Source organism: Chlorocebus sabaeus, chromosome 3, assembly GCF_047675955.1.
Source record: "Chlorocebus sabaeus isolate Y175 chromosome 3, mChlSab1.0.hap1, whole genome shotgun sequence".
In the NCBI taxonomy this organism is placed as follows: Eukaryota; Metazoa; Chordata; class Mammalia; order Primates; family Cercopithecidae; genus Chlorocebus; species Chlorocebus sabaeus.
Window position 1 is genome coordinate 94,736,049 of NC_132906.1, and position 26,933 is coordinate 94,762,981.

The 26,933-nt window shown below is 50.6% G+C and overlaps 1 protein-coding gene across 1 annotated transcript; it reads left to right on the plus strand.

The window, feature by feature from the left end:
• Positions 1–1,098: 1,098 nt before the first annotated feature.
• On the plus strand, positions 1,099–26,594 carry LAMP1 (lysosomal associated membrane protein 1). The gene is made up of 9 exons (XM_007960989.3): positions 1,099–1,379; positions 11,651–11,772; positions 15,020–15,239; positions 16,100–16,258; positions 22,813–23,000; positions 23,683–23,808; positions 24,755–24,821; positions 24,903–25,073; positions 25,612–26,594. Exons 1-9 carry the CDS (start codon positions 1,322–1,324, stop codon positions 25,749–25,751), a joined length of 1,251 nt encoding a protein of 416 aa, XP_007959180.1. The 5' UTR covers positions 1,099–1,321; the 3' UTR covers positions 25,752–26,594.
• The last annotated feature ends 339 nt before the right edge of the window (positions 26,595–26,933 follow it).

Genomic DNA, 26,933 nt, shown 5'->3' on the forward strand with positions numbered 1-26,933 from the left:
CTTATGCGAAGGGTGCTTTATACAAAGCAGTAGCGGAGAGGCCTTGCTTAAATAGTATTTTAACAAAAAGCCATACATCCTACACGGTGATAAGCCAAAAAACGGAGCATCTTCAGACTTCTAATATGCAGGGGCCGGGCGCAGTGGCTCAGGCCTGTAACTCCAGCACTTTGGGAGGCCGAGGCAGGTGGATTGCCTGAGGTCAGGAGTTCAAGACCAAAGACTAGCCTGGCCAACTGGTGAAACCCCGTCTCTACTAAATATACAAAATTAGCCGGGCGTGGTGGCGGGTGCCTGTAATCCCAGCTACTCGGGAGGCTGAGGCAGGAGAATCGCTTGAATCCGGGAGGCGGAGGTTACACGAGCCGAGCCCAGATGGCGCCACCGCACTCCAGCCTGGGCGACAGAGCGAGACTCCGTCTCAAAAAAAAAAAAAAAAGGGCTGGACAGGAACTTTGTGTAAGCCGAAGAGTATCGCCATCGCACCTGCACCTTCACCTTCGCCTTGGGCAGCCCGGTGCCGTCTTCCCTCAGTCTGCGATTAACCAGCGGAAGGCCGCACTGACCTATTTCAAATCCTTTATTTCCTTCCTAAAACCACTCAAGAGTTTGGGCACAGTGGCCTCCCTGTGTGAGGAACTTGCTTCCCACGTACCAAAAGACAAACCCTTCGCCCATCCCCGGCCGCGCACCCGGCCGGTCACCGAGCTGCCACCCCGACCACCCTCCAGTCCCTAAAGACGCCCGCGGATGGGACGCGGCCGGCCCGGCCTCGCAGGCTGACGGAAGGCCTGGGCGTCCGCGCTCCGTCTGCCCTTTCTCCCGTCGCCGGCTTCCTCTTTCCTCACTTTCTCCCGCCACGACTCTTCCTCTTCCTTTTCCCCGAACCCAGCCCACTTCCCGTTTCAGGACCTCGGCTGGCTCCAGGCCCCTGGAGCAGGCCGGGTCACGTGGGTCCAGGGTCACGTGCCGCTGCGGGTCACGTGCCGGTCCGCATCACGCGTAACGGGGCGCGCGGTGCTGGAAGCTGCTGCACCTGCGGTGAGCCGATCCGCCGGCGCCCGACGCGCGCGCTCTCGCGAGACCCGCGGGGTCACGTGACTCGCGGGCGCGGCGCAGCTCACGTGACAGGCGCTGCCGGCCGCGGGGTCTTCTTCGTGCCGGCGTCGCAGTGGCCGGGCCTCTTGCGTCTGGGAACGCCGCCGTCTCTCACGCCAGCCCTTGGCTCCCGCGCCCCGCCGCCGCCCCCGCGCCCGGCAGTCAGCTGCCCAACCGCCGCCTGCGCCCCCGCTCCCCGCACTGTACCCGGCCGCCTCGCGCCATGGCGGCCCCCGGCAGCGCCCGGCGGTCCATGCTGCTGCTGCTACTGCTGCTGCTCGGTGAGGGGGTCGAGGTGGGGCCTGGGAGCGGCGGGACTGGGCGGGGACGAGGCCCCTGGGTCTTGAGGGCGGGTGGTTGCCGGGTCGTTGTCCCGCGGGTCGCCCCGCACCCACTGCTCCCCGCCCCGGCCGGCTCTGCCTGCGGGCGGGTGTTTCTCTCGGGGTCGTAGGGTCGGGGCAGAACTCAGTGGCAGGTGCTTGGGGGACCAGGAGGTCTCATCCCAGGACCTGGTTCCTCTAGGGTCTGTCTCACTGAACTCAGTTTTTCTGGGATGTTGAGTGCGAAAGCTCGGCGGTCTGGTGCTTTCAGGTCGTTAAGTTTCCTGGCAAGTTGAGGCGGTGAGATCTAGACGAGGCTGCGCCGCCGAAGGTGGCAGGGACGTCTGTGGTCTCAGCCCCCGGGCGGGTGACCTAGATCAAGCTCTTCCCAACATGGGTTTCAGCCAGGACAGGGAGAAGCCGGCGCCAGCATTCCCCACCTTTGTACTTGAACCTTTCGCCTCTTGCAGCGGTGTGGAGGAGATGCGAGTGTATTTATGTTATTGTGAATTCACGTGTATGTTAAAATAATTTTTAAAGTTATCTTTGGGATTTCACAAGATTCCGTAGCAGACAAGATGAGGGAAAGCTGGCGTCAGACTCACGGTGGCAATGTTCGTGTCTAGTAAGTAGTTTAAAGAGCGCCGTTCCTGTAGGCCAAAATGCGGGACCCGGGAACATGTGGGGAAGCACCGTTCTCTTCTGTCAGTTTATAGAGCCCAGATGGGCAGTAGGTGCTCAATATTGTATTGACTGGTGAATTTCATTCTAATTATTTATTCTCTGTTCATAAGAGGATGTGTGCTGTCTCTTTAAGACAGTCCGGATGTGCCCCGCCGCCCCACCTCTGGGGCACTGTTTTCTCACCTCCCCCCCACCCCCCCAGTAATATGGGAAGATTATCTTAAGTGCCAGGATCTGAAAGGTGATGTAGAATCAAGCTGAAGGAGTGTGTGTGAGTTGAGTATAGAAATACACTCGTGTACCCATCTGCCTTGGCTTCTTTAACTCCCTCAGTCCCATCCAACACTAAAACTCTGTTACTGTGAGTGAATGGATTTTGGTTTCACTTTTTTGTTTTGCCTGTTGTGTGAAATGAATTCTTTGAACTGCCCGAATAGCCACAGAGATAAACTTATTCCAGTAGTAAACCTGAAGCCTTACTCAGCTCCTGCGACAGGGTCCAGTGTAGTTAATGAGAGGAGTTGCAGAAACAAGTTTTGTCATGTCACAGCAACTGCATTGTTCTTTGTTACAGATGCTCACAAGCCTCATGACTTTGATGTTTTGTTTCATGTTTTAAAAACTCACTCTAGGCCGGGCGCAGTGGCTCACGCCTGTAATCCCAACGCTTTGGGAGGCTGAGGCGGACGTATCATGAGGTCATGAGTTCGAGACCAGCCTGGCCAATATGTTGAAACTTGGTCTTTACAAACATACAAAAATTAGCCGGGCATGGTGACCCACGCCTGTAATCCCAGCTACTTGGGAGGCTGAGGCAGAAGAATTGCTTGAAGCTGGGAAGCAGAGGTTGCAGTGAGCCGAGATCACGCCACTGCACCCCTGCCTGGGCAACAGAGCAAGACTCCGTAAACAAAACAAAACAAAACAAAAAACAAAAAAACCTCACTTTAAAAATGAAGTGAAAAATCCATAACTCCCTGATACTGTGATTGGAATATTGCTCATGTAATTAGCCTTCTAAGGTCTGTTCCATTATATCTTTCATGTTTACAATCTTAACTTTTTTTTTGAGATGGAGTTGCTCTGTGCCTAGGCTGGAGTGCAGTGGCACAATCTTGGCTCGCTGCAACCTCTGCCTCCCAGGTTCGAGCAATTCTTCTGCCTCAGCCTCCAGAGTAGCTGGGGTTACAGGCATCCGCCACCATGCTGGGCTAATTTTTGTATTTTTGGTAGAGACAGGGTTTCACCGTGTTGGTTAGGCTGGTCTCGAACTCCTGACCTCGTGATCCGCCTGCCTCTGCTTCCCAAAGTGCTGGGAGTACAGGTTTGAGCCACTGTGCCCGGCCCAGCTTTTTTTTTTTGGAGACAGAGGCTCGCTCTGTCACCCAGGCTGGAGTGCAGTGAGTGGTGTGATCTTGGTTCACTGCAGCCTCCGCCTCCTGGGTTCAAGCAGTTCTCCTGCCTCAGCCTCCCTAGTGACTGGGACTATAGGCGCACGCCGCCATGCCTGGCTAATTTTTGTAGTTTTAGTAGAGATGGGTTTTCACCATGCTGGCCGAGCTGGTCTTGAACTCCTAACCTCGTGGTCCACCTGCCTCAGCCTCCCAAAGTGCTGGGATTACAGCCATGAGCCACCATGCCTGGCCAAAATCCAACTTTTAAAAAAGGCCTTTTAACAATTTGTATTTAAAAATATTTAACATGTTTATTTTAATGTGCAAATTGCACCAAAAACCTTTAAAAAAATGCTCAATTACGAATTTCCACTATATTAATAATTAGGCATTGCTTAAAGCTACTGTGTTTGAATACTTAGAAACCTCAGACAAGCATGAACCGAAACTTGTCTTGATAGATCCGATTAGCTGTGATTGCATAATGTGACCGTTTAAACCATTGATGTCAGCAGGATGACCGCCTTACTCTTTCCACTTGAGCAACTGTCAGGAGGTTTGAAAAACTTTATACTTGGCTGGGTGCAGTGGTTCACGCCTGTAATCTCAGCACTTTGGGAGGCCGAGGTGGGCGGATTACCTAAGGTCAGGGGTTCGAGACCAGCCTGGCCAATGTGGTGAACCCCCATCTCTACTAAAAATACAAAAATTAGCCGGGCGTGGTGTGGTGGCAGGCGCCTGTAATCCCAGCTACGCGGGAGGCTGAGGCAGGAGAATTGCTTGAACCCGGGAGGCAGGGGTTGCAGGGAGCCGAGATCATGCCATTGCACTCCAGTCTGGGCGACAAAATCGAAACTCAATTTCAAAAAAAAAAGAAGAAGGGAGGCCGAGACGGGCAGATCATGAGGTCAGGAGATCGAGACCATCCTGGCTAACACGGTGAAACCCCGTCTCTACTAAAAAAGTACAAAAAACTAGCCGGGCGAGGTGGCGGGCGCCTGTAGTCCCAGCTACTCCGGAGGCTGAGGCAGGAGAATGGCGTAAACCCGGGAGGAGGAGCTTGCGGTGAGCAGAGATCCGGCCACTGCACTCCAGCCTGGGTGACAGAGCCAGACTCCGTCTCAAAAAAAAAAAAAAAAAAAAAAAAAAAAGAAAAGCCAGGTGCGGTGACTCATGCCTGTAATCCCAGCGCTTTGGGAGGCTAAGGCAGGCGGATCATTAGGTCAAGAGATCGAGACCATCCTGGCCAACATGGTGAAACCCTGTCTTTACTAAAAATATTTTTTAAAAGTTAGCTGGGCATGGTGGCACAGGCCTGTCGTCCCAGTTACTCAGGAGGCTGAGGCAGGAGAATTGCTTGAACCCGGGAGGCGGAGGTTGCAGTGAGCCAAGATCGCGCCATTGCACTTCAGGGTGACAGAGCGAGACTCCGTCTCAAAAAAAAAAAAAAAAAAAAAGAAAATTATACTAACTGATGTTACCTTTGATTGTGCAGATTGTCAGTTATGCCATGGAAAGAACTAATTTGTCAGTAGATTTGAGGTCAGAATGTCTTGGTAGCCTATAATTTTGAATCTGCATTACATTGGCCCCATCCCAGACAACGTTACTCTTTCTTCTTTGTACCCAAGACTTTTATTGCATGTGCTTCTGCATGGTAGCGTCTGGTCGGCTGCACTGGGATTATTTTTGCCTGTGTATCTCCCTTCCTGACTGACACGTAGTAAATGCTGAGTACATACATGAAGAAAGGATCAAATTTATAGCAGTGGCTCTTAACCAAATATATGCATAGATCCACAGGATCAGCTTTTTAGAAATATACATACCACAGCAAGGCACAGTTGCTCATGACTGTCATCTCAGTACTTTGGGAGGCTAAGGCAGGAGGATTGCTTGAGATCAGCCTGGGCAACACGGTGAGACCAATGTCCCTACAAAAAAATTAAAAAGAAATATACGGCCCGGCGCGGTGGCTCACACCTGTAATCCTAGCACTTTGGGAGGCCGAGGCGGGCGGATTGCATGAGTTCAGGAGTTCGAGACCAGCCTAGGCAACATGGTGAAATCCCGTCTCTCCTAAAATACAAAAAAAATAAGTCCGGCATGGTAGCGTGCCCCTGTAGTCCCAGCTACTTGGGAGGCTGAGGTAGGAGAATTGCTTGAACCCAGGAGACAGAGGTTGCAGTAAGTGAAGATCACGCTACTGGGCTCCAGCCTGGGTGACAGAACAAGACACTGTTTCTATAAAAAATATATATATATATACACACACACACACACACACACACACACACACACACACATATATATTTATACCCTGCCTCTAGAGGTGGTGATTCAGTGCCTGGGATGGTATTTTTTTCCTTTAATTCTTTGTAAATGATTGTACATCATTGGTTAAATAGAATAAAAATACCATATTTAAAAGAAGCCAAGAAGAACTAAGATGTGATTTCTTTTTTTTTTTTTTTTTTTGAGTCGTAGTTTCACTCTTGTTGCCCAGGCTGGAGTGCAGCGGTACAATCTTGGCTCACTGCAACTTCCGCGTCCCAGGTTCAAGTGATTCTCCTGCCTCCGCCTCCCGAGTACCAGGGATTACAGGCATGCGCCACCATGCCCAGCTCATTTTGTATTTTTTGTGGAGACAGGGTTTCTCCATGGTTGGTCAGGGTGGTCTCAGACTCCTAACCTCAGGTTATCTGCCCGCCTCGGTCTCCGAAAGTGCTGGGATTACAGGTGTTGAGCCACCGCGCCCAGCCTAAGATGTGATTTCTTAATATATATTTTTTTTCTTCTTTTTTTTGAGACAGAATGTCTTTCTGTCGTCCAGGCTGGAGTGCAGTGGCACGATCTCGGCTCACTGCAATCTCCCCCTCCCGGGTTCAAGTGATTCTTCTGCCTCAGCCTCCCGAGTAGCTGGGACTACAGGTGTGCGCCACCACACCTGGCTAATTTTTGTATATATATATTTTTTTAGTGGAGACGGGGTTTTGCCATGTTGGCTAGGCTAGTATAAAACTTCTGACCTTGGGTGATCTGCCTACCTCAGCCTCCCAAAGTGCTGAGATTACAGGCATGAGCCACTGCGCCCGGCCTAATTTTTTAAAATGAAGTTTTTTACTCATTTCTTCAGATGGTAATCTTTAATGTCAAAAGCAAGTATTTCTTAATTTTTATTAATTTTAATTCAGAAAAATTTTAATTTTTTTTTTTTAAGAGACAAGGTCTTGCTGTGTTGACCAGCGTGGTCTGGAACTCCTAGCCTCAAGCAGTCCTCCACTTCCTCAGCCTCCCAAAGTGCTGAGATTGCAGGCATGAGCCACTGCACCCAGCCAGTGTTTCCTAATTGGAAGCCCGTTCCCTCAGTCGTCAAGTGCTGGAGAGGCAGTGTGGTCCAGAGGGGGCACGTGCTGTGAGTCAGAAGACCCTCTTCTAGATCTCGGTCTGCACCACTCACTAGCTGCATGACCTGGGTGGGTTTGTTGACCACTCTGTGCCTTAATCTCCCTGTGAAGAGTTGTCATGATAATTGGGATGTGCTTAGAGCAGCACCTGGCACAAAGTAAGTGCATTCCAAGTGCTTGTTAAATGAGATAGTTTTTTGGCGAGCGCCTGTAGTCCCAGCTACTCGGGAGGCTGAGGCAGGAGAATGGCGTAAACCTGGGAGGCGGAGCTTGCAGTGAGCCGAGATCCGGCCACTGCACTCCAGCCTGGGCGACAGAGCAAGACTCCGCCTCAAAAAAAAAAAAAAAAGATAGTTGTTGATATTTTGTGTCAGATACTGAGGATCGAATGATGAACTTGATAGGAACCTTCTGTGCCTGTGCAGATGTTTAATAATAGCTGGCATCAGTGCTGGGCACGAAATGCTCAGCTGCTCCGACAGCCCTGAGGCACTGGCACTTTCCCCTCCTGCTCTGGGCGCAGAGACTGGGGATTGGGCTCTGCTACTGGCCATGGTTGCACAGCTAGTAAGTGCTGGAGGAGCCTCCAAGAACTGAGGCCTCTGACTTAGAAGCACGCATGCTTCCCACAGCGGCACTTGTTTCAGAGAATAGGATTTCTCCCAAGTGGGAGTATTTTGAAGGAACAAGCCACAGTTCCTCCTTTATGTGATCCCTGGAGAAGTGATCCTGTTCATGTATGAGTACAGGACTGCCAGAGATAGCCGTCACCAGTAGGCCAGGGTGCCCACCTTGGCGATGCTGCCAACAGCTGTCCTGTTGGACTGTGACACTTGTCAGGTACTGGGAACATTGAAACTTATTTGAGAAGGTGTTTTGTCTGTCTGTTTTTTTTTTTTTTTTTGATCACCAATTGCCAGTGTTATGGATTTTTTTTTTTTTTTTTTTTTTTTTTTTTTTTTTTTTTGAGACGGAGTCTCGCTCTGTCGCCCAGGCTGGAGTGCAGTGGCCGGATCTCAGCTCACTGCAAGCTCCGCCTCCCGGGTTCACGCCATTCTCCTGCCTCAGCCTCCTGAGTAGCTGGGACTACAGGCGCCCGCCACCTCGCCCGGCTAGTTTTTTTGTAGTTTTAGTAGAGACGGGGTTTCACCGTGTTAGCCAGGATGGTCTCGATCTTCTGACCTCATGATCCGCCCGCCTCGGCCTCCCAAAGTGCTGGGATTACAGGCTTGAGCCACCGCGCCCGGCCGGATTTTTTTTTTTTTTCTGAGATGGCGTCTTGCTGTGTTGCCCAGGCTGGAGTGCAGTGGCGCAATCTCTGCTCACTGCAAGCTCCACCTCCCGGGTTCACGCCATTCTCCGGCCTCAGCCTCCCGAGTAGCTGGGACTACAGGCGCCCGCCACAACGCCCGGCTAATTTTTTGTATTTTTAGTAGAGACGGGGTTTCACCGTGGTCTCGTTCTCCTGACCTCGTGATCCACCCACCTCGGCCTCCCAAAGTGCTGGGATTACAGGCATGAGCCACCGCGCCTGGCCTGTTGTGGAATTTTTTTAAAAACTTCTGACCTTTAGCATACATACATTTTCTCTTCAAGCTCTGTGTGTTGACGCTCTTATTTTCCTCTTTACCAAAATTGCCTTCTGAGCGTAAGTTTAATAACTCAGAATTCCTGGGTCTCCCCAGAGTGTTGCAGGCATCTTGTGCTGCCAGAGCTCACTTTACATTTATTTTAATAATATTTCTCTGTTTTCCTGTGAAAGCTGAGACCTGGCCGGGCATGGTGGCGTAACGCCTGTAATCCCAGCACTTTGTGAGGCCGAGGCAGGTGGATCACTTGAGGTGAGGAGGTGGAGACCAGCCTGGCCAACATGGCAAAACCCTGTCTACCCCGTCTCTACTAAAAATACAGAAAGTAGCCAGACGTGGTGGTACAAACCTGTAGTCCCAGCTACTCAGGAGACTGAGGCACGAGAATCGCTTGAGCCTGGGAGGTGGAGGGCTACGGCCCTCCAGCCTTGGCAAGAATGGGGAGACTCAGTCTCTAAAAAATAAAAATAAAAAAGCTGAAACTCTCAGCATATGTACTAAGTGGAAAGAAAATTGCATAATCGAAAAACTACTTAGTTTGAAGTATTTCCTAATGAAATGCTTTGGGTCAGTAAAAAGTGTTTGAGAAAACTTATAAAAGGGCAGCTTAATAAAAAGCCGGCCTGTGGGTGCTCCCATGCGGGCACCTGGGTTGTCAGTGGTGGCTGTGAGCCCTGTGACTCCTCAGCTGAGGGCGGGGTGGGCAGTGGCCCTGTCCACGCTGAGCTCCCGTCAGTGTTAAGTCTCTGGTGTCTGCTGTGTCTGCCTGTCGGCTGCTGCTTTCTTGCTGGCATCTGCTGCCGCTTCTGTGTACTCATCTGATCTCTCACAAGAGTGAGAATATTTTGTCTGTTTTTAGAAACCTTTACTATGTTGAAAATAAGTGATAGAATCTTCTCTAGATTCTCTAGATTCATTGGAAGTGCCGTTAGTATGATCCTGCCTGAGTGTTGCAGAGTGTGGGTTGAAAAACCAAGCAACGCAGACAGTAGGCTGGAGGTTTCCTTTCACGCCCTACTTTATTTCATTGTCCTGTAGCACCTTTTCTTTTTCTTTCTTTCTTTCTTCTTTTTTTTTTGAGACAGAGTTTTGCTCTTGTCACCCAGGCTGGAGTGCAGTGGCACGATCTCGACTCACTGCAACTTCTGCCTCCCTGGTTCAAGCGATTCTTCTACCTCAGCCTGCTGAGTAACTGGGATTACAGGCGCCTGCTACTGTGCCCAGCTAATTTTTGTAGTTTTAGTAGAGACGGGGTTTCACCATGTTGATCAGGCTGGTCTTGAACTCCTGACTTCGTGGTCCACCCGCCTCAGCCTCCCACCAAAGTGCTGGGATTACAGGCGTGAGCCACCGTGCCTGGCAGCACCTTTTCTTTATGGACACAGATTTTGGTATTTCCTCTACCAAAGGGAAGATTCTGGTTATATCCTTTGCTTTAGGCTTGAAGAATAGTTGCTCTAAAGATTTTATTTTGTGAAAGACCCAAGGTTGAAATGAGTTGGATTCATTGGAATCCATCACTTTTCCAGGGAATAGGATTTTAAATGAAAAGCTGAGCATCCTGTCTTTCAGTATCTGCTCTCACAGCGTGCCTGAATGGCACTGACACTTAGTGTGACAATGAGACCCGGGTGTGTGTGCTCACACACACTGCTCACACACACTGCTCACACACACCCGGGTCTCACACACACTGCTCACACACACCCGGGTCTCACACACACCCGGGTCTCACACACACCCGGGTCACACGGCTCACACACACTGCTCACACACACCCGGGTCTCACACACACCCGGCTCACACACACGGCTCACACACACTGCTCACACACACCCGGGTCTCACACACACCCCGGTCTCACACACACCCGGGTCTCACACACACCCGGGTCACACACACGGCTCACACACACGGCTCACACACACCCGGGTCACACACACGCAGTGTGAGATCAATCCCGGGGGGTGAGTGCTCACCAGACTGGCATACACAAGCTTGTGGCAGCAGAGACAAGTGAAAACATGCCATTTTCTGCCTGGTTCCCAGTGGTGGCAGATAGGTGTTTGGCTTTAGAACAGGCAAAAACACCTGTTTTCCAGTCTGTAATGAAAAAGCTGTGTAATAACGTGCGATTTGTACAATTACCAGTGTCTCTACCATAGTGATCAGATTGTATTTGTTGCCAAACATCTTGATCAGGGAAGTGGGGTAAGAGGAAATATTTAGCAGTGACCACTGTCAAGCTGGCAAGACCTCTAGCGCTTCCATTCTGTCCCTTTGCTTCAGGAAGGGGAAGGGAAGCCACTCCACCGGATGTGTGGTGCTGTGAGGACCTTTCTGAAATTGGGCAAAGAGCTCAGCCCTTTGAGTCCATGAAAAATAAAACTGACCAGATGTTAAGTAGCAGGTCAGGACCACAGTGAAAGATCCTGCAGACTCTCCCTTGGATTTCTGCAGATGGGCGAATCGTGCCTTCAAGGCACCACGTCTTACAGAGATCCTCTGAAAAAGGCGGAGCAGCGTATGCCTAGGATGACGCAGAAATTGACATGTGCCTTCTTGATAAGTGTTCTGAAATAAAGCACTAAATAGCAAAAGACCAGGCTGGCAAACTCAATCAGATGGGCTTAGAGATGACAATTCCAGAACAGTATCCGCAAGGGACAGGGCACTAGGTGAACTGGCCGCATAATCCATGTGTCTGGTTCTTCATTGGATTTAAGAAACACAGTGGAGGCTGGGTGCAGTGACTCACGCCTATAATCCCAGGACTTTGGGAGGTCAAGGTGGGTGGATCACCTGAGGTCAGGAGTTCAAGACCAGCCTGACCAGCATGGCAAAACCCCATCACTACTAAAAACAGAAATTAGCTGGGTTTGGTGGCATGTGCCTGCAGTCCCAGCTACTTGGGAGGCTGAGGCAGGAGAATTGCTTGAACCTGGGAGGTGGGGGTTGCAGTGAGCCAAGGTTGCACCACTGCACTCCAGCCTGGTGGCAGTGTGAGACTCCGTCTCAAAAAAAAAAAAAGAGGAACGGTGGAATCTTGTGGAATCTTGTAACAAAACCCATCACTGCTACAGCTGTGGACACTGGGGATACTCATTCGTGTTTTCTGGAGAGTTTTTGATGGTCTCTGTCTTCCCTGGAATTGACAGGCCTCATGCATTGTGCATCAGCAGCAATGTTTATGGTGAAAAATGGCAACGGGACCGCTTGCATAATGGCCAACTTCTCTGCTGCCTTCTCAGTGAACTACGACACCGAGAGTGGCCCTAAGGTAGGAAACACCAGGGCACTTCATGCTTCCCTTGTGTGTGTGTAAAGATGATTTTTAACATTTCAACCAAGTCTTTGAAAAATGGCCCCTTATAAACATGGTACTTTTCCTATCTGCATATTTCCTTCTGGCGTTGTCAGTAACCTGTGTTGTCATGTGCCACAGCCACAGGCACAATAACAAACCTTTATATGTGCTGCACCTCACCGTTTATCATGAACTTTTTTTTTTTTTTGAGACGGAGTCTCGCTCTGTCGCCTATGCTGGAGTGCAGTGGTGCGATCTCCGCTCACTGCAAACTCCGCCTGCTGGGTTCATGCCATTCTCCTGCCTCAGCCTACCGAGTAGCTGGGACTACAGGCACTCACCACCACGCCCAGCTAATTTTTTGTATTTTTAGTAGAGACGGGGTTTCACCGTGTTAGCCAGGATGGTCTCAGTCTCCTGACCTTGTGATCCGCCCACCTCGACCTCCCAAAGTGCTGGGATTACAGGCATGAGCCACTGCGCCCGGCCTATCACGAACATTTTTCTGGTTTTCTTTTTTTTTTTTTTTTTGAGATGGAATCTTGCTTTGTCGTCCAAGCTGGAGTGCAGTGGCACGATCTGAGCTCACCACAACCTCGGCCGTCTCCTGATTTCAAGCAGTTCTCCTGCTTAGCCTCCTGAGTAGCTGGAACTGCAGGTGCCCACCACCACGCCTGGCTGATTTTTGTATTTTTTGTAGAGACAGGGTTTCACCGTGTTGGCCAGGCTGGTCTCAAACTCCTGACCTCAAGTGATCTGCCTGCCTTGGCCTCCCAAAGTGTTGGAATTACAGAGGTGAGCCACCGCTCCCAGCTCTAGTTTTCTTCATGATTGTCTTTTATGATCATAATGTAATACTTTATTATGTTAGTTCACCATAATTTGTTAACACACTCCCCTATCAGTAATTAAGTCTTGAATCTTTTTCATGCTCTATGAATGTGACTTTTTTGATTTATTTGTTTTTTGAGACAGAGTCTCGCTTTGTTGCCCAGGTTGGAGTGCAGTGGCGCAGTCTCGGTTCACTGCAAGCTCCGCCTCCCACTTTCACGCCATTCTCCTGCCTCAGCCTCCTGAGCAGCTGGGACTATAGGCGCCTCCCACCTTGCCCGGCCAATTTTTTGTATTTTTAGTAGAGACGGGGTTTCACTGTGTTAGCCAGGATGGTCTCGATCTCCTGACCTTGTGATCTGCCTGCCTCGGCCTCCCAAAGTGCTGGGATTACAGGCGTGAGCCACCACACCCGGCCTAATTTACTTTAGAGAAATTATCATACTCCAAGAAATGTATATAAATGGTTGTTTGATATGCAGTCCTACAAACACTGTACTAGTTTGATTAAAATGTTCCTTAGTAGTTTTGTTGAAATGGCTTTGTGTTTCTTTGGGATGACTAAAGCCTTTTGTAATAACAAAATATTTTAAAAATCCAAGACAGCGAGATCTTATCTCTTTTAAAAAAAAAAAAAAAAGCCAGACATGGTGGAGTGTGCCTGTGGTCCTAGCTACTTGGGAGGCTGAGGTGGGAGCATTGCTTGAGCCTGTGAGGTCGAGGCTGCAGTGAGCTATGATCTTGCCACTGCACTCCGGCCTGGGTGACAGAGCAGTACTATCTCCAAAAAAAAAAAAAAAAAGTCCAGTCTCAAATTATAAATACTTGTCAAAGCCTTTTTTCTTTTTTCTGAGACAGAGTCACACTCTGTGCCCCAGGCGGGTAGAGTACAGTGCCAAGACCTCGGCTTACTGTATCCTCCGCCTCCCAGGTTTGACTCAGTCTCGTGCCTCAGCCTCCTCAGTAGCTGGGACTACAGGTGCGTGCCACCATGGCCAGCTAATTATTTGTATTTTTAGTGGAGATGGGTTTCACTATGTTGGCCAGGCTGGTCTTAAACTCCCGGCCTCAAGTGATCTGCCCACCTTGGCCTCCCACAGTGCTGGGATTACAGATGGGCCCTACCGTACCTGGCCCCCAAGCACTTTTTTTTTTTTTTTTGAGAGTTTTGCTCTTGTCACCCAGGCTGGAGTGCAATGGCACGGGCTTGGCTCACAGCAACCTCTGCCTCCTGGGTTCAAGCAATTCTCCTGCCTCAGCTTCCCGAGTAGCTGGGATTACAGGCATGTGCTCAGCTAAGTTTTGTATTTTTAGTAGAGACAGGGTTTCTCCACGTTGGTCAGGCTAGTCTCGAACTCCTGACCTCAGGTGATCTGCCCACCTCGGCCTCCCAAAGGGATTACAGGCATGCCCCAACGTACCTGGTCTCTAAGCACTTCACTTTTTTAATGTTTGGTTTTGGTGGTTGGATTTTTAAAATATTTTGTTGTAAATTATGTTTCACAAATGAGATCACCTTATGCTGTTATGCATGTCTTTATCACCTCTGTAGTTTCGTGGTGTTTTTTTGGCCCACATTAGTATACTGCTTCACTGTAGTTCATTTGACCTATCTGGTTTATTTTGATGAACATTAGGTGGTTTTCCAGTTGTTTGTTTTGCTTATAATAGTAAATTTAAACATTTCTGCTATGAACACTTCCTTTGTTTAAAGAAACATTATGTAAATGAACATTTCTATAGCAAAAAAGTAGTGATAGCTTTTCTCAAATATATATCTCACCCTGAAACTGGTATGAATTATTTCAATTTCAAGACGCTTTAAATTCTGTTATATTAACAGAAAATTTATGGGGTGGTTTTGTTCTGTTTAGAGACAGGGTCTTGCTCTGTTGCCCAGGCTGGAGTGCAGTGGTGCAATCGTAGTTCACTGCAGCCTCAAACCTAGGCTCAAGCAATCCACCTGCCTCAGCCTCCTGGGTAGCCGGGACTACAGGCGGATGCCGCCACAACTAGTTTATTTTGTTTTTGTAGAGATGGGGTCTTGCTATATTGCCCAGGCTGGTCTTGAACTCCTGGGCTCAAGCAGTCCCCCCACCTCAGCCTCCCAGAGTTTTGGGATTATATGCGTGAGCCACCGTGCCCAGCTGCAAATTTTTGATTATAAGAATTATTAAGCCAACTTTCTCTTATACCTGAAATACTTTTTAGTCTGTTACTGACATGTAATACTAACCTTTCTTTGGTTTATATTAAAAATGAGTATCTCAGTAGTGATATCTGAGCTGGAAATGGAGTATAAGTTTATATGAGACTTACAGAAAATCTCTCTTTGAACTTTTAATAACCTGTATCCCAATTGGGTTATATTTAATTGTGTTTATTCTAGAACATGACCTTTGACCTGCCATCAGATGCCAAAGTAGTGCTCAACAGCAGCTCCTGTGGCAAAGAGAACACTTCCGACCCCAGCCTCGTGATCGCTTTTGGAAGAGGACAGACACTAACCCTCAATTTCACAAGAAATGCAACTCGTTACAGCGTCCAGCTCATGAGTTTTGTTTATAACTTGTCAGACACACACCTTTTCCCCAATGCAAGCTCCAAAGGTAACCAAAGTGGGCCGATTATAAAGTGATAGAAAATTGGGTTGGAGGATTGTCTAAACTTACTTTTACCTGAGAATTACAGGCTGGGTGTAGTGGCTCACACCTGTAATCCTAGCACTTTGGGAGGCTCAGGCAGACAGATCACTTGAGGTCAGGAGTTTGAGACCAGCCTGGCCAACATTACAAAACACTGTCTCTACTGAAAATACTAAAATTAGCCAGGTGCGGTGGCAGGCACCTGTAATCCCAGCTACTCGGGAGGCTGAGGCAGGAGAATCGCTTGAACCCAGGAGGCAGAGGTTGCAGTGAGCCGAGATGGCGCCACTGCATTCCAGCCTGGGTGACCGAGTGAGACTCTCTCTAAAAAATTAAAAAACACGCAGCCAGGCATGGTAGCTCACGCCTGTAATCCCAGCACTTTGGGAGGCCGAGGCGGGCAGATCATGAGGTCAGGAGTTCGAGACCAGCCTGACCAACGTGGTGAAACCCCCTCTCTACTAAAAGTACAAAAATCAGCTGGGCGTGGTGGGGTGTGCCTGTAATCCCAGCTACTCAGGAGGCTGAAGCAAGAGAATCACCTGAACGCAGAAGGCAGAGGTTGCAGTGAGCCGAGATTACACCACTGCACTCCAGCCTGGGCGACAGGGCAAGACTCCGTCTCAAAAAAAATAAAAAACACATAAAATAAACTAAGTATGACAAGTAATTTGCAATTGTGATTTTTGTTTTTTCTTTTTAAATCTAGAAATCAAGACTGTGGAATCTGTAACTGACGTCAGGGCTAAAATAAAGAACACATAAACTAAGTACTAAAAGTGGTTTGCAATTGTGATTTTTTTTTTTTTTCTTTTTAAATCTAGAAATCAAGACTGTGGAATCTATAACTGACATCAGGGCAGATATAGATAAAAAATACAGATGTGTTAGTGGCACCCAGGTCCACATGAACAACGTGACCGTAACGCTCCACGATGCCACCATCCAGGCGTACCTTTCCAACAGCAGCTTCAGCAGGGAAGGTAGGACACTGACCCTTGGCCCTCTGGTGCTAGTGGGTGGGTAGTTGGGCTGCAGTGACTGTGGGTGACCTCACTCCTCTGTGTCCTGGCGCTGGGCTCTGCTTGGAAGGCGTGTGCACACGGCCAGGGACGTCTCTGCAGAACGTTGTCATCCTTCTTCCTAGGGCAGGTGACTTGTAGATGAGGGTGGACACATGTCGATTAAAAAGTGTAGAAGATTGAAGTGAAATATCCCAGGACAGAGACACATGTTGTGTGGTCTCCCTCCCATGGGAGCTAAAGAAGTAGCACTCGGGGAGGTAGAGAGAATGGTGGTCACCAGGGGCTAGGGGGTGAAGTTGGTCAGAAGATAGAAAGTTTCAGGAAGACAGGAGGAATTAGTTGGAGAGATCTGTTGTACAGCATGTGACTACAGTTAATAATGTATTCTGGCTTGAATATTGCTAAGTAGATTTTAACTTTTCTCACCATAAAAAAAGTGTTTGATTTTTAGCTGTAGATGTATTTCAAAATATCCTGACACATGGTAAATACATACAATTATTACTTGAAAACGTCAGAAGGGCAAAGCAGTTGAAACCTTTGTGCTTCTACTGGGGCAGAGATGATGGGATCAGGGTCACAGATCTCTTGCAGTGTGAGCCAGTTGCCTTCCCACAGAGACCTAGTCTTATCTCCATCCGGCTCTTGCCAGCCAGCTTAGGGACAGGTGCAGAAAGACCAGCACTGCCTCTCGGAGGAGGTCAGGGCCGTGACGATGCACCTGCTAACCCAGCCGCCAGGCTCTGGGGTCAGGCAGGGTCCGGGCCACCTCCTGGCCCTGTGATCTTGAGCAGAGTAGTTCACCTCTCATTTTCTTTGCATGTGGGATGAGATTAAAAGCCTGGCTTGGAAGGTTGTTAGAATTAAAAGAGAAATGCATGCAAAGTGTGTATCTCAGCATCTGGCCCAGAGTTCAGTAGCAAACACCTGGTAAATCCTGTTACTGTTGAGGAGCTTCTCTCCCGAGCCTCACAGTCCAGGTCATGGGTGGGTGGCATTTTGCTGAAGTGTGAGGGCCTGTGATTTGCTTTAGGGTGGGCGTTCCCAGCTGATAGAAACATGTGTGGAGACATCCCTTAGGGTGGGCTTTCCTGGCTGCTAGAAATACATGGAGACATCACAGCCTTCTCTAGTCTTGAGAACTTCTGTGGAGACCTTTGGTTTGCAACATTTCTCAGCAGTCTTGCTTAAAGGCTGAGGGGTGACTGCTGGGCTCCAGGAGGCTCGTCCGTCTCCCGCTCCCCGAGGAGCAGGTACTCTTGCAGGTTGGCAGCCCCTGGTGCTGGGCTGGTCTTGCCCAACTCCAATTTCCATACAGCCCATGAGCTAAGAATGGTTTTTTGGTTTATAAATGTAACATACCACAAATCAGAAAACAAGTATTTATTGACACACAAAGATTATTTAAAATTCAGTGTCCATAAATTAATTAAATTTTCTTGGAACGCAGCCACACTCATTTATTTACACATTATCTGTGGTTGCTTTTGTATTAACAGTGGCAGGGCTGTGTTGTCTTCACAGAGAGCCACAGCCCACAAAGCCTAAAATATTTACTGTCTCTTGCTTTATAGCAAACTTTGCCTCCCCTGATGAGTGGGTGAAAAGGAGCCAGACTTGGAAACCCTGGGTGTGACTGGGACTTGATGGGGCCATGTGGGCTCCCATAGGGGAGGCTTAGAAGGAAACATACTTAGGAGCTGGGTCCTCTATAGGTGCCGCTGCCTTTAATCCTCAACACAGGGCCCCTGGGGCCATGGTGACAGCCCCTTTCCTGGTGCAGCCTCTGTTCACACGGAGCCTGGAGTCGTGTCTGCTTCATCGGGAAGAGCAGGCTAGAGTCCCCTCACATGGGCCGTGTGTGTCTGAGGACGGCCGTCTGGCAGCCTGTCCAGGTCACGGGCTGTGCGTGTCTGAGGACGGCCTCCTGGCAGCCTGTCTAGGTGTGTTCATGCTCTCAGACACACCTCAGCCAGAGCTAAAGATGACTTCAGCTAGGGCAGCACTCCCTACTGAGTGGGAGTTAAGGGTAACACATGGGGGTAGTGTTCCCGGTTATCGATTTCCAAGTTATCTGGGCTCCACACCTAGCTGGCTGCCTCTGGGCTGCATCAGTGTGGCTTGAAGAGGAGAAGGAAAGGCATGCACTGTCTGTCAGAGCTTTTGGGAAATGAGAGAGAATTGGGTGCTGACCTTGGCTGGGGACTCCCTGTTGGCCAGGCCTGGACATGGTTGCAGAACATGTCACGTCCGCATGTGGCTCTGTGACCGAAGGGTGCGTGTCGTGTGATGGCTCCCTTACTTCTGCCTGGAAGTGAGGGGCTGCTAGGTGGAGGCCAGCAAGGATGTTGAGCGCCTGAGACGGGTGGCAGGATTCTCTAGATGAAAGACAAGGCTTCACAGGTCCGGAGAAGCTTGTTAGGTTCCTTTGAGAAACTGTTTCTTCAGGTTAATAATTAGTTTTAAGATAGACTAGTTTTGAGAGCAGTCTTAGGTTTCTGTGTATTCTCTGCTGCTGTGCATGTACAGCCTCCCACAGCCTCCCTCCGTGTCCAGATCCTGGACATTGGTTCCTTTTTTAATGGAGAACACGCATGTGATTCCAAGTGGAAAAGGCCCAACAGCCCAGCCCTGGCCACTTGCCCCTCCTGGAGGCAGCCATTGTGGAGATGCCCGTGTGCTGGGGCGAGGCCCCCTGGAGGCTGCTTCCAGCCTGGGCGGCGCTTGACCAGAAAGCCTCATTCATCTTGCTTTTTTTTTTTTTTTTTTGAGACGGAGTTTTGCGCTCTCGCCCAGGCTGGAGTGCAGTGGCGCAGTCTCGGCTCACTGCAACCTCTGCCTCCTGGGTTCAAGCGATTCTCCTGCCTCAGCCTCCTGAGTAGCTGGGATTACGGGTGCACATCACCACGTCTGGCAAATTTTTGTATTTTTAGTAGAGGGGGGGTTTCACCATGTTGGCCAGGGTGGTCTCAGACTCCTGACCTCCCAAACTGCTGGGATTACAGTTGTGAGCCACTGTGCCCGGCCCATATTGCCTTTCAATACATCATCTTATCTAATAAAGCTCGGGGACCTCGTAGATTTTATTTTTAAAGGAAATGAAGCACAAGCCAACTTTGAATGGACTTTCCTGTTGGTTTTGTACCTTCCTTCCTGAGCATCTTCAAAATAGGGCAGATGTGTCTGGATGCAGTGGGTCACACCTGTAATCCCAGCACTTTGGGAAGTTGAGGTGGATGGATCACCTCAGCTCAGGAGTTCGAGACCAACCTGGCCAACATGGCGAAAACCCATCTCTATTAAAAATACAAAAACTAGCCTGGCGTGGTGGCAGGTGCCTGTAGTCCCACCTACTCAGGAGGCTGAAGCAAGAGAATCGCTTGAACCCGAGAGGTGGAGGTTGCAGTGAGCCTAGATCATGCCACTGCACTCCAGCCTGGGTGACAGAGTGAGACTCCATCTCAAAAAAACAAACAAAAACAAAAGCAGGATAGATGACTGTCACTCTGGAGGGTCTGAGTGCAGCTCTGCCTGAGGCTGGAGTCAGCCAGGGGTCTATCCAAACCGAATTGCCAGCCCAGGCCCACATGGGGTTAGCAGATCTATGGTGAGGCTCAGCCAGGCTTCTGGGTTTATGAGTTCACCTGGAGGAGTGGGGTGTTTTCGTCTTTCATCCTCAGGTTCTGATAGGTGCACGCTTGTTGAATGAATCAGAGGACTGCCTGACTCCTGTTAGGAGTTGGAAATAGAGGTCACCATGTCTCACCTCCCACCCAATTTGGCAGCGTTTTTTTTTATTGCTAGGAAGAGTCTGGCTCCTAGCTTAAATAGAAGGAATCAATGGTAAAACATTGTAGGTGGAGGTTGCAGTGAGCTGAGATCGCGCCAGTGTACTCCAGCCTGGATGGCAGAGCAAGTGAGACTCATCTCAAAAAAGAAAGAAAGGAAAAAAAAGACCTACCATCATAAAGGTGGGGAGGATGAGAGTCCTGCCTTAGGACAGGTGAAAGGGGCAGGAGGTCAGAGGCCTGACACACCCAACATTTTCACAAAAGACTGTAAGAGAGGCTGTGAGAGCTATGACCCGGGAGCCTGGGTGCGAACCAGTCTCATCCTCACAGACCCCCTTGAGGCTCTGAATTGCAGCCTGCAGGTTGATGTGAGTATCTGCTGTTGCCAGGAGAGGGGGGGGCCTTCAGAGCACATGAGTTTTGGAAAGGCCCGGCTAGTGCTGCTCTCCGGAGGGGGTTGGGGGAGGCGTGCCAGTGGATCCCCAGGTCCTCAGGTCTCCGAGAGGCTCCTGTGCCACCATCTCTCCCCGAGCAGTGCAGGGCACTCTCCAGTGTGTTCTGTGATGAGCTCTCTCCGTCAGTCCTCGTCTGCAGCTGGAAGGACTTTGGTATTAATAGTGTGAGTTCAGGGAAGGAGAGTGAGCGTTTTGCGTTTGTAATTCGGGTAGAAGGAAGAGGGCATTTTATCCACACTCATTTCTCAAGTTCCAATTTTTTAAACTGGTGGTTAGACCTGATGATGTGTTTCCAACTTTTCGTGACCACTCGACAGAAACAAGGGGGGAAATGAACGTGTTACATGGATCACAGGTTAAAAGTAATTGTCAGAGCAGCGTAGGTGACACTTTTTCTGTGTGTCGTGTGGCCGTCTAGACTAGAATTTGGAGACTGGCCAGTTTTGATTGGGTTTTGCACGTTTAACTTTTGCCTGTTTGACCGTGTTCTGTAATATTTTATAAAGGAACCGTGAAGCTGCTGTTTGTTTTTTGAGACAGGGTCTCCCAGGCTGGAGTGCAGTAGCACAGTAACTGCTCACCGCAGCCTCAGCCTCCAGGCTCCAGTGACCCTCCCGAGTCAGCCTTCTGAGGAGCTGGGACTAAGGCTCATGCCACCATGCCTGGCTAATTTTTTAGAAATACTTTGTGGAGATGGGGTCTCCCTGTGTTTCCAGGCTGGCCTTGAACTCCTGGGCTCAAGCAGTCCTCGTTCCTTGGCCTCTCAAAGCCCTGGAATTACAGGCATGAGCCACTGCGCCCAGCAGGTGAAGCTGTTTTGGAAAGGACCGGTCAACCTGCAGCTTAGCCAAGGGCAGTGAGGGAGGTTCCCTCAGCACATCCCGGTTGGGACGGCTCCCAGGGGCTGTCGGTGCCTCTCACTTCAGAGCTTCGTGTGGTTACTGCAGCTCTTCTCTGCCATCTTCTGCGCTGTCCAGAAGGGGCTTTTCCACCGGGGTGCGGGGGCTCCTGCATCGTGTGTCCCAGAACCTGGTGGGGTGCAGTCATAGGGGACATTGCCTGTCTCTTTCCTCCCCTGAGTAGATGGTGTGTGAAGGTCAGATTGGCCACTGACTGTTGAGATGGAAGCGAAAGCAACAAGTGACTGATGGAGTTATGGGGGCAGATTCCCCGCAGGGTTGCCCACCCTGGATATTTGGGGCTCACGCGTGGTGACTCAGCCTAGCAGAGTTGTGGAAAGGATCGAATTGGGTAGAAATTATGTAAATATTATTGAGTATCCACAGAAACAAGGTGGTAAAAGAAAGAACCTGATTTCGAGGTTGATGGTGTGTTGGTGTGAGTGCTGGCCACAGAAGACTCGGTAGAGCTCTGCCGAGGGTTCAGTCTGCCTTGACTTTGAATATAAATTTGTGTTGTGAACATCTTGGTGGGTCAGTTGCTGAGGGACAGAGTCACATTCAGACTGCTGTACGTTCCCTGGGGGTGCCATGTGGCCCCTGCACAGCCTCCCTGGACTGTGCCCTCTTGTCCGGGGATTTCAGACGCACCCACATTTAGTACCTTCTCCCTCGTGAGGATGCTTGCCCATCCCCCACAGCCACCTCCCCAGATGAAAACCCAACCCAGCTGGCTAGCCTTGCCCGCCTTTGAGTCTCTGCTCACACGTGGGGTCCTTGCGGAGGCTGCCTGACCCCTGTCCTGCCAGAGGGCTTCCTTGGCTGCTGCGTCCCACCTGGCTGGTCTGTGTGCGCTGCAAACCCTGTTTTCCTCTCGGTACTATTTCCAGCACGATCCTGGCACCGACCCGACAGCTCAGGGAGCAGTTTCTGAGTCGTCACCATTTCCCATGGGGGGAGGTGGCTGGCCACGCAGCACAGCCTCCTGCGTCCACTCCTTCGTGACAGCGGTCAAGGCCTTCTCACCCTCACTTTAGGAAGAGGGTGGCACAGTGGACCCTGTCCAGCCACAGGGCGTGGCATGTGGTGGGCAGTGCCTGCTGCCCAGGCAGAACTGTTCTGGGTAGTGGGAGGTGGAGGCTGAGGGTGCCCGGGGGCCTGTGCGAGCCGTCTGCAGTCTGCAGGACCCGGCTCTGTCCTGTGCATGTAGAAAGGCATTAGCGAGAGCCACCTTGGGCGACGGAGAAACTAGTCACCAAGGACGCCAGAGCCCACAGGTGTAGTTTTGTTTCTAAGTTTGGATCTTACTGTAACTGCTGATGGTTATGAGAAACCCGGACCCGGATCTCCCTCCACTGTACCTGCAGAGACGCGCTGTGAACAAGACAGGCCTTCCCCAACCACGGCGCCACCTGCGCCACCCAGCCCCTCGCCCTCACCCGTGCCCGAGAGCCCCTCTGTGGACAAGTACAACGTGAGCGGCGCCAACGGGACCTGCCTGCTGGCCAGCATGGGGCTGCAGCTGAACCTCACCTACGAGAGGAAGGACAACACGGTGGGCTGGGCCCCTCCTGGGAGAGGGGGATGGTACAGTAGGGTGGGGCCTCTGCTCCCTGTGCACCGAGAGCATCTCTGCATGTCACGCGCTGTAAGGCAGGGTGGGAGCTCAGCTGGCAGGACGTGACCCTGCAGGACAAGAGCTGGCATCTGTGTCAGGGAGTCTGTTTTGTAGGAGCACAGCCGTCCTGCTGGTTCCATCATCCAAGGCTGGTGTCCCAGCGTGGCCTATTGAGCAGTGTGGCCCATGGAGCCTAAAACATTCACTTGGCCCCTGATAGAACCTAAGGTTTCTTTACATATTTATGGAAACATTTAAGTGTTACATTTTTATAGTTTCTTTTTAAATAGTTTTTCTCCCCTAATAGTGACAGGCTGTGGGGGTTGTGGGGGTCGATTTGCGTGCCATGGGGTGAGTTTGCAAGGCTGACTGCTGCGGGGGAGGTGGTGCTGCTGGGTGCCGTCCACGCGGGGACGCTGCACTCATGGGGGCAGGGAGAGTCATCTTGGGGCCCCGAAATCTGCACAGATCACCGAAATCTGTGTGGCCTTTCAGTGTTTTCCTTCTGATTTGGGTTAAGACAAATGTGGCCTTGAATTCACGGTTTCGGGACTGTTTGTCTTTTCGAGAGAGTGGAAGACCTGAGCCAGGTGCTGACTTGCTTACTTGTCTTACGCAGACGGTGACAAGGCTTCTCAATATCAACCCCAGCGAGACCTCGGCCAGCGGGAGCTGCGGCGCCCACCTGGTGACTCTGGAGCTGCACAGCGACGGCACCACTGTCCTGCTCTTCCAGTTCGGGATGGTGAGGCTGGGGCGGCGCCTCTGTGGGGACACCCACTGTGTCTCCGCCACATCTTTTTGTGACCTGGGTCTGCTTATGGGAGGCAGCGTTAGGAAGGAGGCGGCCTCAGTTTTTTCTGCCTTCCCTTTATCCTGGGCCTTTGAGTTCCTTGGTTCCCCTCCCCCTTCTCCATTCCGTTCACAGATGGAGCAGGTGATGTGGGCGGGGCTGCCGTGCCCACAGTTGGAGTGGCTGCGGGGAGGGGGTGCAGGATGAGGGTCTGCTGCGCGGCCTCCTGGCCTCAGATGCTGCTGCCCTGTGGCTGTGTGATGGCATTTCTGCTTGGGTGGACGCCTGTGCAGTTAGCAGCATAAGACATGAAGCATATAATTGTCACTTGTCAGTCTTTAAATGGCTGTGCAAATGTATTAACATTTCAGTTTCTTATAATTTTAGCTTTCCAAATCATGCTTTCCTGTGCTGTGATAGCTCCTGCAGTCCCCGTTTTCCAGAGAATCTCACTCTCTCAAGAGGTCTGGAAGGACCAGCCTGGGCAGCACAGGGAGGCTCCGTTTCCGCAGATAATAAAACGAGTTAGCTGGGCGTAGTGGTGCACACCTGTGGTCCCAGCTACTTGGGAGGCTGAGGTGGGAGGATCGCTTGAGCCCAGGAGTTCAGATTGCAATGGGCGGTGATCACTCTACTGCACTCCAGCCTGGGTAACAGAGCAAGACTCTCAGAAAAGGGTCTGGAAGGAACTAACTAAAATTTTCATTCCCCAGAGATACACACGCCTTTTATAGACAAGGTATTCTGCAGTTTTGTTCTAATACTAGAAACGTAGGAAGTCAGCTTTATTACCAAATGACCGTTCAAGTTTGATGATAAATGTGTGAATCTACTAAGTGGTTAAAGATCATCTTTCTATGAATCTGCTCAGTGGTTAAAGATCATTTTTCTTTTTAAGAATGCAAGTTCTAGCCGGTTTTTCCTACAAGGAATCCAGTTGAATACAACTCTTCCTGACGCCAGAGGTGAGAACCAACCATCCCTGCGAGCCCCCCCGCCCCCGCCCAGGGTGTCCTGGAGTCATTAGACTTCTGTGTGTATTGCAGACCCTGCCTTTAAAGCTGCCAACGGCTCCCTGAGAGCCCTGCAGGCCACCGTCGGCAACTCCTACAAGTGCAACGCCGAGGAGCACGTCCGCGTCACGAAGGCCTTCTCAGTCAACATATTCAAAGTGTGGGTCCAGGCTTTCAAGGTGGAAGGTGGCCAGTTTGGCTCTGGTGAGTGTCACCGAGGGCAGCTGTCGTGGGGTGTGGAGGACGCGCTTCAGACTCCGCCTGTGGACATATAGTTGCTTCTGTGTGGGCTGGGGCCATGCCCCTGTTCCTCTGCAAGGAGCTGTTTCTTCTTCCCGGTCTGAGGAAGCTCCCCCTGCCTTAGCGAGGCCCAGCGTATCTCAGCTAGGAGCCCCTGGTACCATTTGAGAGAGAGGGATCATTTTAAGAAACAGCGGTGGCACTTCTCCTATGAAAGTCACATATAAAACTGTCATCTGATGTGCCCAGAGGCCCTGGACGCAGCATAGCTGTCCGGCCACAGCCCGATTCCAGATGGGGAAGAAAGGTGTGTGGTTTCCTCGCTCGCAGAGAGCACCAGTCTCTGCCGCGGCTTCCCCAAGTGACAGTTCCAGCTGGACCTGGAACCTTCCGCCAGGGTTCCTCTTGCCTTTTGGCTGATGTGGAGGGTGGGTGGGGAGAGAGGCCTGTTTGCAGGCCCCCGTGTGAGCGCAGCCCTGACGCCATCCGTCTGTCTTGGCAGTGGAGGAGTGTCTGCTGGACGAGAACAACATGCTGATCCCCATCGCTGTGGGCGGCGCCCTGGCGGGGCTGGTCCTCATCGTCCTCATCGCCTACCTCGTCGGCAGGAAGAGGAGTCACGCCGGCTACCAGACGATCTAGCCCGGCGAGCAGGCACAGCAGCTGCAGGGGCCTCTGTTCCTTTCCCTGGGCTTAGGGTCCTGTCGAGGGGGAGGCACACTTTCTGGCAAACGTTTCTCAAATCCGCTTCATCCAATGTGAAGTTCATCCTGCAGCATTTACTATGCACAACAGAGTAACTATTGAAATGACGGTGTTAATTTTGCTAACTGGGTTAAATATTTTGCTAACTGGTTAAACATTAATATTTACCAAAGTAGAACTCTGAGGGTGGGAGTGCTGCTCTCTCGGAGGGAGGGTGGGAGTGCTGCTCTAAATTGGCACTGGCTCCACTATCATTTGACTTTAGGATTCTGGTGTTTGGTTTCTTCATTCTTTACTGCACTCAGATTTAAGCCTTACAAAGGGAAAGCCTCCGGCCGTCACATGTAGGACGCATGAAGGTCACTCATCGTCAGGCTGACATGCTCACACATTACAACAGTAGAGAGGGAAAATCCTAAGACAGAGGAACTCCAGAGATGAGTGTCTGGAGCACTTCAGTTCAGCTTTAAAGGCCAGGACAGGCCTGGCCACACGCGGCTGGCAGCCTCGTTCCAGCAGCGGCATGTCCTTGGGCGTCTCTAATGCTCTGCGGCTCAAGGGCTGGCACTTTTTTAAATATAAAAATGGGTGTTATTTTTATTTTTTTTGTAAAGTGATTTTCGGTCTTCTGTTGACATTTGGGGTGATCCTGTTCTGCGCTGTGTACAATGTGAGATAGGTGCTTCTTGTGATGTTTCGCCGCGGCTTGGGGATTGTACACAGGACCGGCTCACGTAATGCATTGCCTGTAACAATGTAATAAAAAGCCTCTTTCTTTTTTGTGTGGGCCTTGTCCTTTTGTCAGCTAAAATGGGAGCTCATGAGAAGGACGTCAGGGAAATGGGGTCGAGCGTGGTTTCAGTGCAGAGAGAAGGGTGTCAGAGAAATGGGGTCGAGCGTGGTTTCAGTGCAGAGAGAAGGGTGTCAGGGAAACGGGGGTGAGGGTGGTCTCGGTGCAGAGAGAAGGGTGTCAGGGAAACGGGGGATGAGGGTGGTCTCAGTGCCAGATGTAGAGAATGGTGTTGGAGTGGCCCGAGTTCCTGGCACAGTTGTCTGGTTCATTCATGTAAAAGAATTTTTAAATCATTAAAAGAATTACCTTTCATACATAGATATCAT